Genomic DNA, 12,559 nt, shown 5'->3' on the forward strand with positions numbered 1-12,559 from the left:
TAAACATTATTTAGGCACAGAGTAATAGATGTTTAATTGAGAACCTTCTGTATAAAACTCTATAAGCCAACAGAATGTTTGATGAAGATTACAGTAAGGAACCATAGTACATGGCATCCCAAAACTCTGCTGACAATTGTGACTCATAAAAACCAGCCTACCTAGCTACCTCAGTGTTGGTGATCATCCCAATAATGATGCACAAATAACTCGCAATGATTGGCAAGATACCACTCAAAGCTGTTTTGAGGCTCTGTTTGGTGGGGATATGTTGGGGCAGAGATGTTGTGGGTGGGATACAGCTCAGATGAGGCATCGCTGTACTCAGTTCTCCCTCACTATGATGTCGGCCACCCCGTGGACCTGAGTGAGCTGGTGGCAGTTGAGGGAGGCCAGCAGCTTCCTGGGCCCAGACAGCGTCGGCACGAAGCTCACCGTCCAGGTGACTGTGGAGCAGGGGTCCACATCCCTGTGGCAGGGGCAGGTAAATAATGTAACCCAGTTACCTAATCCACATGCAAATTTCAGTTTGTTGCATATTTATTTAAGAAATTAGAATATGCTGATTGTACCCAATGAGATACAGTCTAGACAGTCATGTGATAGTTGCTGAGCGACATTTTCAGTCATTCTAAAAAAAACACATTCTCCACAAGGGCATGTGCACGGGTTTAGCCTGTGCCCGCTATGCGGTGGGTCTGGGGTTCGAACCCCTGTTTGGGGTGCCTTATGACGGACTGGCGTCCCATCCTAGGTGTGTCCCCTCCCCCTCCAGCCTTGCACACTGTGTTGCCCGGCTGGGCTCCGGCTCGCCGTGACCCCGTCGCTCGGAACAAGCAGTTGTAGACAATGGATGGATACTGTGTCTTGTAACAGGTCAGGGTTTTTAACGTTTGCGTAAATCACAACCACTGCCAAATGAACAACACAACTACAGTTTACACTTTTTGTACCACTTGTGTATATTGCACTCGAGCAGAAATTGTGTTTTACGAAAATTTTTGTCGGGTTCCTTTTTGCTTAGCTTACCTGTTTGTTGACAGGACTTTGAAAAGGAGTAACTAACACTACTGCTAATAAGAGACCCAAAAGCTAATATAATGGAACAGCTACAGACAGGCGGGCAGGAAAAAGTGCTGTCTCACCGCACAGCCATCTTCTGAGCACTCTGGAGTCCTAGGCCTTCCACAAGGACTGTTATGTTCTTCAGGGTTTGGGGCAGTGGGTTTGAGAAGGTAATATTTGCTGTCATCTCTTTCCCAACCACAGCATTCCCTAGAGGCTTGGAGGATGAAGTGCATTCATTTTCCATCAGTTGACCAGGCAGAGACTGTCAACTTCAATTCAGATATGAATATGCAATTATTGACTAGATGAAGTGAGTCAATATACGTTTTTTGTTTGTTTATCAAGGAGGGACTGCAAACTTAGTTTTACTTCATGTTCCCAGAATCTTAAAGTTACCTAAACTATTTGGTTATTGGAACAGACATTGTTAACCAGCAACTGCCATTTGGGAATATCTGTATTCCACTTTAATATTCTCCACCGATCTTTCCATACAGCTAGGGTTTTGTTGCCTCTTTTCACAGAGAGAGGACCGTAAATATGAAGTATGTAAATATGCTCGGACGAGGGAACTGAACCAAAGCTCTTGGATCCAGTGTAGGGACCAATAAAGTGATTACCGATTTTCTTATTTGTGGTTTCAACCAGCTGTAACTCACTGTAATAATGAGATCAGGAGTCCTGAGGCGGAAGTTGTACTGGGTTGCCAGAATCTGCTGGGTCTCCTTGACCTGACCGGATAATGTCAGCATCAATGCAGCCTGGTCCACAAGTTGATTCTTGTAATCCTGGTATCGTAGCACCCAGTTCAGCGTCTTCACTGAAAGCCAAAGCAGAGAAATGAAGACAGGAAATATGACCATGATGCAAATATCTGAATCATGCAAAACCAGAGCTTAGTTTCCATAGAGCTTTAATTTCTCAGATTAAAATAGCACAGAGGTTCAAATAAGAGAATATAAAGTTTATGTAAATATAATCTTTAATAGAAAATTTGAACACTTGAAGCTCACTGATTCCACCCTTGATAATGGCAGGAAAAAGCAAAGGTGGAACTTAGTCTCACCTTCACCGGGATTCAGTTTGGCAGGAATATTCTCCTTCTTGATGGTGGCTTTGAGCACACCCGTATAGTACATGACCGCCACTTCACTGTGTAGGTTGGTGTTGCGTGGCTTGGTACTGTTGTTTTGGAGTTTGATGACCAGCTGAGCATCCTCTCCCATGCGTGGCCCATCCCCCTTCACGGCAACCTCCAAGGACACATCTTTGGGAGTTGAGGTGTTATATACCACTGATTTGGTACCATAGGAAATGGCAGTTTCCACAGCAATGCGCTCCTCCTCTGAACCTGTGGGAATTCCATGAAACAAGTTGTGTTTGTAAGAATTCGAGTCCATTTCGCTGTATGTTAGATAGTTCACATCTTGAACTGTATCCCACTTACCCTCAGGGTATTTGTAGAGCAGCGTAATGTCATTGGAGTCACAAGAGCCAACAGCCTTGGTGAGGATGCAACACCCAACTACGTCTTTCTCAGTATGAATCAGCCTGAACTTGCCGTTTTCTTTCCTCTGCCAGTAAATCTTGTCGCTGCTCACCTGCAAGTGTAAGAGCTAGAGTCCTGAATCAGTGGATGGAGAAGCAAGGTCTTCAAGTACAGAGAGGGGCAAGGAAGTTCAGAATGCAGACCAAGTCATGTTCTCATTAGGGTCAAAGCAGGGTGTTCTTTCTAAGTAATGGAAGCAGGCTGCTCCAGGTGGAGGACGTCAAGTACCTTGATGTTCTTTCCAGAAATGCTATTTATGGAGGATTGTGAGGTTGACTAGCAGTTTGGTGCAACAGGTGCTAATGCTCTAAAGAACTGTGGTGGTACAGTGGGAGCTGAATCCTTGGACACGGACCGTCATATATCACTTAGATCTATATCCACATCACTTATGGTAAGAAGCTTTGGGTAGTGACAGAAAAAGTGCGATGACAGATATGATGGAGTGTAGTCACTTGTTTATAATTTCAGTAATTTAGTCTAATTTGCATAATCATATATCTGTTATTCTCTGGCCATTGGGGGTGCAGTGGTGCAGTGGGTTTGGCCAGGTTCTACTCTCTGGTGGGGCTGGGGTTCGAGTCCTGCTTGGGATGCCTTGCGACGGACTGGTGTCCTGTCCTGGGTGTGGCCCCTCCCCCTCCAGCCTTACGCCCTGTGTTGCTAGGTTAGGCTCTGGTTCGCCGTGACCCCACTTGGGATAAGCGGCTTCAACCAGTGTGTACGTGTGTGTGCACAGGAAGGGCTGAGTTGTTGGTCTGCAGACATTTCAATATCAATGGGATGCTACCTTGATTTGTTCATTTGGCTGACAATTTTCTTCAAAGCAACTTACAATTTTAAGTAACCGACAATTATTTACCCATTTATACATGAAGCTCATTTTTTACTGGAGCAATTTAGGGTAAGTACGAAGGTGAGATTTAAATTGCCAACTTTTGTTTTCTACAGCAGCAGCAGCTCTAACCGCTTCACTGTTCAGGGAGCTGATGCCATCTTGTTTGATTTTGAAATGTCTGCAAAAAAAAAAAATCACTCAGCTGCATGTTGGCCTAATGGTTAATCTTCTCTCATACTTAAAACATCTTTCATTTCATTTCATTCCTCTTTTTTTTTCATATTTTACTAATTGCAAACATTGCAGAACACATCATTGGAAGTTCAAGAAACTTAAGCAGGGCACCCTGTATGTGTGAGAGCAGAAGACCTTCATTCGATTTTTCTTAGACTGTTTACGAGTATGAGCCGAGGTGTGCTACGAGATGTGTTGTCTTTCAAGCAGTTTTGTGGGCAGTAGGAGAAACTTTGCGCAAACAAATTAAAGCTCTCCAGTGCTACATATTTGCATCTGCAGAGAACCAGAAATAATTTCAAAGAGATCAGTTTCAACATGTACAAATAGCAGCCTCATGGTTCCTCTGCAGGTTTTAAACGCTCACTCTGACAGTACAGCCTCCAGTCCTCCAGATTCAGAGGGACCAGTTAAGGTGGTTTGAGAATCTAGTTAGATGTATTGTGGGCTCACGTTGCTGCGAAGAACCGCCTGCCAAACCCAGGACACGGTGAAGTAATTACATCTGCCATTCATTCTAGCAATTTTTGAAGCAAGGCTGAAAACTGTTGTATGGAAAGGGAAGTATGATCTCTCCTGGTCAGTGTGTCGCCACTGCAGTCAATCCAGGATTACTCCACAGATACAAATAAGTGAGACACATGGAGTAACTTCTATCCTGGCAGTACTAGTACTATCCTGATGCAGTCTTGCAAACTGGAGGTGTTAGGGGAGATGGTGGAATAGTACCTCAGCAAAGACAAAGTGTGCGTCATACTTGTGGAACACCTCCCCCGAGCGGATGGCATTGATGGGGGCGGGGCCACAGCAGAACATGCCCTGGCTGCTCTCCTGAGGGGTGGAGTCCACAGCCTGCCAGCCCCCCATCCCAGAGGGGAGGTCTGGACGTGCCATCCAGCAGTCGTTCCACACATGGAAGTTCCTTCAGGTGGTGAGAGAGATGGTAGAGAAAAGGAGGGAAATTTTTCCTTTCTTAATTGACTTACAGGATGTGTTTAGCTACCACTCACTGCAGAAGTACAGCACGTTGCAGTTAATATGGATTTTCAAATCCAGATAATTTTTTTATATGCCATATAGCTATTCAAAGAGATAAAAAACCTGTGGTCATAACCATATCAAAATTGTCTTTTCGTACTCTTGAAAGTACGTACTCTAAAGAGCAACACTGGAAAGAGAATGACGAGAGAGTGTAAAGATGTGCTCACCAGATGGAGTCAGTGTTGAATGCATCGATAGGATGCATTTTCTCATCAAAATACACGTCTATGGTCATCGAGTCATCCGTGTCATGTGCAGAACTGAAGTTGGTGACACTTCGGCAGGGGATTCCCAGACACCTCAGGACTGAGTGAGAAAGAAGGAAAGACACTTGTTTAAATGTACATGTCCCCTAGACACTGCAGAGGGACTTTACACAATCAGCAGTTTGGTTGAACACTGCAGCTGAAGATAGACATCTAAACACTGAAACAAATATCCAAAATCAGCTTCTCCACCTGTGGTGGTGACTCCGGAGAAGACCCAGCACTGGCCGTATTTCACAGGAGTACCATTTTCTGAGTGGTACTTCTTCAGGATGTCCACACTGCCGGTCCAAGAGGTAGGAGCAGTTCCACCAAAGTAATCCCCAGACCAGTTCCCCTCCAGAACTCCGTTGTCATCAAGGGAATTGACCTAGAAGAAGGAACAGGATTGGGAGGCGTTGAAGTGATTGTAAACTCAAAGAAATCACATTCCTTGTGCTACTTAGTGATTTAATACAACAAGGCCTTGATGGGGGAGTGAGACAGACAGACAGACAGACATACATACATACATACATACATACATCCATCGACCCAGTTTCAATAACCATTTGTCCTGATTACGGCTGTGGTGATCTTGAACCAATCTGAGGATCATTGGCACGCAAGCCTGAGGGGGTTATACCCCGGATGAGATGTCAGTTCATCACAGAGTAGCCCCACACACACACTCATAGACAGACTAAGGTCAATTTAGAGTCAACAATTCACCTGAACTGCATGTCTATCACTGTGTGAGGAAACCATGGAGACACAGGGAGAACATACAAACTCCTCAAAGACTGAGTGGGGATCAAACCCATGTCTTTTCGCACCACCCAGCTGCTGTGAGGCAGCAGCGCCAGTTGCTGCACGGACTGAGGCACAAATACACAAAATGGGTTCATGAAGCGGTACTTTCACTGGACAAAAATTATGAATATCTATGCAATCTGCTTTCCCAACTACAATATCTATGTCAATCAGCAATTATTTATAATTAATATGGCGGTGAAAAAATTTTGTTGTCTATGTCTAATTAAAGTAACAAAAGAAAGCTGGGTAATAGCTTTTGTTCCTTGTACAATCCCCTGGCAGAACCTTGGGTGAAGAAAACCAGCTCACTTACAATGGCAGAAATGACTCGAGCCACATTGACAGGGTCTGCGCGACCATGAAATGGGATATTAGTCTTATCCAACACATAGAAACAGGCTTTGAGGACTCCGTCTGCAAACTGGAAAAAAATGCAAAAGCACATATGAGAGGTGAGTCATCAGAGGAATCCGAAAACTGAACGTATGAAACAGGCTTCCCTGCCTGTCAAATGTGTCAAGCTGCTGATGCTTGTGACTTCTTACTTAGTAAAGGTCTTGCATTATGCACATGTTTTGATCGCTATACCTGACCAAAATTCCATGTTCGAGCACCAATCTGGTTCACTGTGCCGTAGTACAGCCTTCCAACATCATTCAGGATGTACTCCGTCCTCTCACCCTCGTTTTCCATGTACACTGTGTCGTCTGAACAGGGGACACGGAACATACAAAAGGGTCAATAAAAGGAAGTTCAGAACTTTGAAGAACACTTCTTTTAGCTCCTCTATGTATATCAGTTTCAGTGTTTCTTGAGACTTTTTCATTTCATTTGTGTCTCAAGATCCTTTCACTTCCACTGTCTATCTTCTGTACATGAAAACTGTGGAGAAAGTGCTGAACAACTGTAAAGGAAAGTAAATGTTCCTCTGCACCTTTGCTCAACTTATACATTTTCTTCTTGTAAGTAATAGCGTTAAGTATGTATGATCAGTAAGAAGTCATGAAGGATCGGAAGGCAACTCAAGGTTGATAAGACTCTACTGATTTATAGATCCAGTGTTTTGATGTGGTGGCATGGGGGGTTTGACTGGTGTTTGCTGTGTGGTGGGTCTGGGGTTTGAGCCCTGCTTGGGGTGCCTTGTAACAGACTGGTATCCCGACCTTGGATGGTTGTTTTGATTTGACTTTCACTGGACCCTCACATTTTGCAGCAATTTAGTTATCCTTAAATGAGCTTGATTCTGGTATTGTTACCTATCCACATCGAGGTGTAGGACTTCACAGAGCAGGTAATTTTTGCGTGAAGTCTGAAACCAACGGACTCATTACTAATACCCCCCAAGTCAATCTTTCATTTTTAAAATGTCTCATGGTTCACTAGATGAAGTTTCTGGGCCATCCAGAATGTCTATCTCACCTTCACACCAGGGGTTGAACAGCATGTAGATGTCATTGTTGGGGTCATAGGTTGATTTTGCCACACCCTTTGGACTCTGAGCTACCACAGTAAGCCGGTACTGGCCAATCAGAGCTGTGGGTGGGGAACTGACAGACAGCTTGATCCTGTTGTCTTTGTGTTCGATGATTTTAGCCTCCCAGAGCTTGCCCTCTGGCTCTTCAACCAATGAAACAATGATCTGTGTGCCTTTTGACACCAATGGGATGGGCCCTAGAGCAGAGAAATGTCAAACAAATGGATTAGTCCATTATCTTGCTTCAACCATAAGGGCACAAGTCATTCTGTAGGCTCTCTATCAGTTTCAAAGACTCTTAGACTTTGTAAAGAACCTTAGAGTGGTAGCTGAGAGGTATACATCATCTTGTTATTACTCAAACTGCCATGAAGTTGACTAACCCAAGTTAAGCTCCAAGTGAAGTTCATCGGTGTTTTTGTCAAAAGGTTGGGAGAGCTCAATCCACATCTGGAAGCTCTGTCCACGTCGAACAATGAGGTTGTCACTATGGAAACTGTCTGTATGATGCTCCTGTCGATTCTGGCCTTCCTTAGTCTTTAGCAAGTCCACTGAAAGGATAGTCAACGTCACTCCTAGGAGAAAGGACCAGGAGAGACTACTAATAAGTTACTTATGTATTATTTCCTGTTTTAACACAAATTCATTTCAGTTAATAAGCTGTAATGGTATGATGAAGCTCCTCTGTCTGAACATGGCAAAGTTCAAAGTTCCAGGAAGTCCTCATGCTTGAAATGCTAATCCGTGAAAGAGCAACTGATGAAGAGTGTTTACCTTGCAGTTTATCTTTGTCACCCCTGCTTGGTCCAGCAGTCTCCACATTCTCTGGCTTGGGGTCTATCTGTAAGACCAGAGTGGGTATTGAGAACCGCCCTACAGCCGACCCGTTTCTCACAGATGTAGTTTCCCCTGGCATCCTAGGATGAACGGAAGAAGACAGCGGAGAAAGAAGAAGGTCAATACAGTTGGCTTAAGAGAGAAATACACAAGGTAACATAAAGGTAAAGGGGTGGAAGGATGACAAATGTGAACATTGTGGTACATAAAAACACACACACACATTTTCTGAACTGCTTGTCCCATATGGGGTCGCGGGGAACCAGAGCCTACCCGGCAACACAGGGCGTAGGGCCGAAGGGGGAGGGGACACACCCAAGACGGAACGCCAGTCCGTCGCAGGGCACCCAAAGCGGGACTTGAACCCCACACCCACTAGAGAGCAGGACCCGGTCCAACCCACTGCGTCCCCACTACATAAAAACAATACTTAAGAAATTAGTGTTTCTGTGGAAGTTCAGTAATAACAATTCTGGTCACACCAACAGTAGTGGCTTGTAGAAAAGTGGTCAGTGTTGCTGCATATGACCCAAAGGTTACAGGTCTGAATTCCACCTGTAATACCCTGGAGCCAGGTACTTTACCCTGAATCCCTCAAGTCAAACTATCGAGCTCCGTAAAAAGGTAAATAAAGTGTAAGTCACTTTGGTGAAAAGTGTGTGAGTGACTATAATTAATAACTTTACATAGTGCCAAATTTTGCATTGTGAAAGTACAAAAGGGAGCAAATGAATCTTACTAAAAATGAAAAACTGTAAAGAAGTAAATTTATATGGTCTGAAAGATCCAGCACTGAAAAATGTAGAAAAAAAAATTAAAATGTTAATTAAAAGAGTATTTAAAAATATTTTTCAGCAGGTTTTTAAAGATATCCAAAAGAGCCATACTGTCACGCCCCCGGGAACAAGCGGAGCGGTAACACCTGCGGCCAATTGAAGACATCGGGGATGAAAGGAGCTCCGGATCCAAGCCACGACGTGGATTCTTGCAATAGCCCTAGTGGTCTTGCAGTTTCAGCGTTCTCCTCGTACTCTTTGTACCCTGCCTGGTTACCTTGCTCTTGGTTCTTGACCCTAGCCTGTTTTCATCGACCATCAAGTTTGCCTTGCCCACATTGTGATGTTCGTGCCCCGAAGACCTTCGCCTGTCCTTGACCCACAAGTTTTGCCTTGTCCCATGAACCCAGTCACGAAATAAAACCTGCATTTGGGGCCAACACTCACCTTTCTCCAGTCCGTCTGTCCTGGGGATGACTCATACTCTCTAATATACAGTTGGATTTTTTTTTCTTTCATAATTTCAGTGTTTAGGAATAGAGGAGATTCCCTTAATGTTCAATATTTTTGCATATGCCAAAGGTTTGTGCTGGAATATCTGAGAGCACTGAGTAGCATTCAGTAATGCACTCTGGCGCAAGTCCATTTAAGACAAAATAGGAAAAAGAATCTTAGAATCAGTTCTAAAGCTTTAGGTAACCAATGTAATTTTGGGAAGTGCAGGTGTTGCTTTATGAGCTTTTTGGTTTTAGCTGCAGTATTCTGCAGCAATTGTAGCCCATCTATGAATGTTACCAAGTAATCCTATTTGCTGGGGTTAACTTCTCAGAATCCCAGTCACAAAAAAGGGCTTAGATACAATTTGCGCAGCATGCATTGATCAATACAAGAAATTTTGTTTCCAGTAGTACAATTCCAGAAGTGCCAAGTGCTCCAGAATTAATTAGAACCAGCTGGATAAGGAACCCAGGAAATTTAGTAGAAAAACAGTTGGAATCAAGAAATAATGTTTTAATAAACTGAATTTAGTTCTTTTGTTTTAGGAAAGTGGAGAACTTGTGCATTAGGCAGACGAGCTGGGTAGCTCTGGGAGGTGGCAGAGTAGAAAAACATGAGCAACCAAGGAGGTCTTAATGAGGACTAACAGGCAGTTTGTATCCCCAGGGTGAATTGCTTCTGAACCAGCCAAACTACACATTTTGGTTGTAGACGTGTCACGATACTGTCATGGTTTCGTCCCAGAAGGAAAGGGCGGACTCAATTGCGGAGTGCATAGGAGTTTATTCAGGCGCTAGACAGGAACCGTAGTCAGGGACAGGCAATGGTCTTCAGACAGCAAACGAGGTACAGCTGAAAATCCAGTATCGTAGCCGGAGAAACAGGCAGTAGGTCGAAACACTAGTAAGCGGGTCACATCTCAGGACGGGAGGGGTCTCAGGAAACGAGCAAAGGGAAGAGGAGCAAGGAACAGGGTACAGAGGTGACAGGTAGGCTGACTCAGAGCGAGTGAGCAGTCAGCGAATAAGGTTCCGCGACACTTTTCGATACGCCGATGGAGTGGGAGGACAGATACAATGTTATAAGCAGCTGACAAATAAAAAAGCAGTCAATGCACTCATAGGCTCATGATGGTGGCATCACATGACCCATTCTATGTGAAAGAATGCAGGAAGATCTAGATCTGATGATCCTGTCTACTCAGCTTGATGGGGGCTTTGTGAAAGCACTCCCCACTACTGCTCCAGTACCTGTGAGCAGTGCATCTAGGTGATGCGTTCTGGAAAAACCCTTTGTAAGGTATTTTCTCATAGCTCAGCATAATTAATCATGAGTTTTAATTGTACATCTTGTTCTTCATTCCCAAGTTACAGCAAAATTTCACTAAACCCATCAAAATTGACACTATTACATCAAAAGTTAATACTAGTTATCATAACAAGGTGTTTCCTTCATTAATTACTCTATACTACTGTATGTCTGTCTAACCGTATTCTTTCTGCTTTTTTATAACTGTTACACACCTCACATTTAAAACAGAGGTTGTCTCTGGGTACTCTGGTTTCCTCCCACAGTGCAAAAACAGTATTTTTCAAAGTTCACTATACATTGCCCATAATGTGTATATGTGTGTGTGTGTGTGTGTGTGTGTGTGTGTGTGTGTGTGTGTGTGTCACACATCAAGTCTTGGCGTGGGCTGAATGTGCTTCATCTGGGGTTTGCTCTTTATCCATTGATAAGTCGCTGTTTTGTTAGTAAGTGAACAGATGTACAATATGTACAAAAGAGTACCACACCTCACATGTGCCATCACCTACACAAAGAGCAGACATACATACATATGTACACCATAAATACATACATACATACATGCAAACAATCCATACATCTACACCACCTTAATTAACCCTTTAAGTAGCCTCTCCTCAGTCCTCCAGAAAGGGCTGAATCATATACTCAGAAAGAGGAATCACAACAACATAGAGCTGAACCTAAATATAACATATGATGAGCTACAAACATTAATATTTATGTATATTTATAAAGTGGACCATTATAATAAAAACCCATTAATAAAAACAAGATAATTGTAGTGTTTCCCAACAACGAGCTTTCCCATTTAGCTCCAGCTGAGCATGTGCACCAAAGGAGCAGGTCACTATGGCCACCAAGAACCCAACTTGGACATAAAAGTAAACAATGGTGATGGATAAGTAATAAACAATTAAAGTACGAGTATCAGTTATCCTGTATGACACACACATCATAACATAATTGAGGAAAGAGGGTGTTGAGTGTATCACATGAACATACAACCAAGTGTGTAAAGGGTGCGCGTGGGGCTATGGCTGTAATTAATGACAGCAATAAATGACCAAGGTAAGGAGTTAGTTGTAAGGACAGCCACACAAATCAGCTCCACAACAAAAACTTACTTTTCTATGAAACCTGAAGCTTTGGCTGTGACAGCATACATACAAACATAAGGCGAGCATGAACAAACACACATAAACACACACAGGTTCTCTTACTTTCTGAGTGAGAAGCCTCAGCAGCTTTCCAAAGAGTTCAGTTGTTGGAGATATGATTCTCTGTCTGAATGACTTTGGAAGTGGAGCTGGAACTGTAGTTACACACAGGACACCCTCCGACACACCAGCTTTTCTCTCGCTCGCTCTCTCTCTCGCTCTCTCTCTCTCACATACACACACACACACACACACACACACACACACACACACACACACACACTCTTGTGTCACTGAGTTCACCATGAAATGGTCATTTAATGAGAAGCTGCCTTTCTTGTCTGAGACAATACATATGTACTTGGCAATTCAAAACATTGCGTTCATGGAAATCACGCGTGTGTGTGTGTGTGTGTGTGTGTGTGTGTGTAGCAGTGGTGCAGGAACAAAAATAAATGAACCCCAAGCTGTGTGTAGGTAAATGGAATTACGTGTGTAAATCATAATCCTTTATTTATAGTAATATTCTACACAAGAATAATGACCGTCCCTGTAGGGTTCACTTACTTTGAAGCAGCACCGTGTGTGCATATAAACGTACATAAACACACTGTTTACACTCCCTCCCCTCCTCTCACTTTCTCTCCGCTGATAATGGCAACACAGAACGAAAGCGAACCTCAATAAACTGAGGAACACTTGAAATATTAATCTT

The 12,559-nt window shown here is 43.5% G+C and overlaps 1 protein-coding gene across 1 annotated transcript; it reads right to left on the minus strand.

The window, feature by feature from the left end:
• Nucleotides 1-206: 206 nt before the first annotated feature.
• LOC108929558 (protein-glutamine gamma-glutamyltransferase K-like) lies at nucleotides 207-9,197 on the minus strand. Its single transcript, XM_018744188.2, has 14 exons — nucleotides 9,156-9,197; nucleotides 8,040-8,106; nucleotides 7,649-7,840; nucleotides 7,211-7,462; nucleotides 6,380-6,498; nucleotides 6,105-6,212; nucleotides 5,189-5,366; nucleotides 4,898-5,036; nucleotides 4,419-4,611; nucleotides 2,516-2,669; nucleotides 2,135-2,419; nucleotides 1,728-1,888; nucleotides 1,146-1,282; nucleotides 207-469 (listed from the first exon to the last, which is right to left on the minus strand). Exons 1-14 carry the CDS (start codon nucleotides 9,195-9,197, stop codon nucleotides 325-327), a joined length of 2,172 nt encoding a protein of 723 aa, XP_018599704.2. The 3' UTR covers nucleotides 207-324.
• Between the last annotated feature and the right edge of the window lie 3,362 nt (nucleotides 9,198-12,559).

The sequence above is a fragment of the Scleropages formosus genome, chromosome 9, assembly GCF_900964775.1.
Source record: "Scleropages formosus chromosome 9, fSclFor1.1, whole genome shotgun sequence".
In the NCBI taxonomy this organism is placed as follows: Eukaryota; Metazoa; Chordata; class Actinopteri; order Osteoglossiformes; family Osteoglossidae; genus Scleropages; species Scleropages formosus.

Excerpts from the sequence above, each read along its gene's own strand:
- LOC108929558 (XM_018744188.2), bottom strand. The coding sequence starts at position 9,197 with ATGGTCGATGAAAACAGGCTAGGGTCAAGAACCAAGAGCAAG. Across the intron at positions 7,841-8,039 it reads TGACAAAGATAAACTGCAAG|GAGTGACGTTGACTATCCTT; the intron begins GTAAACACTCTT and ends CCTTTCTCCTAG. Across the intron at positions 7,463-7,648 it reads TCACTTGGAGCTTAACTTGG|GGCCCATCCCATTGGTGTCA; the intron begins GTTAGTCAACTT and ends TCTCTGCTCTAG.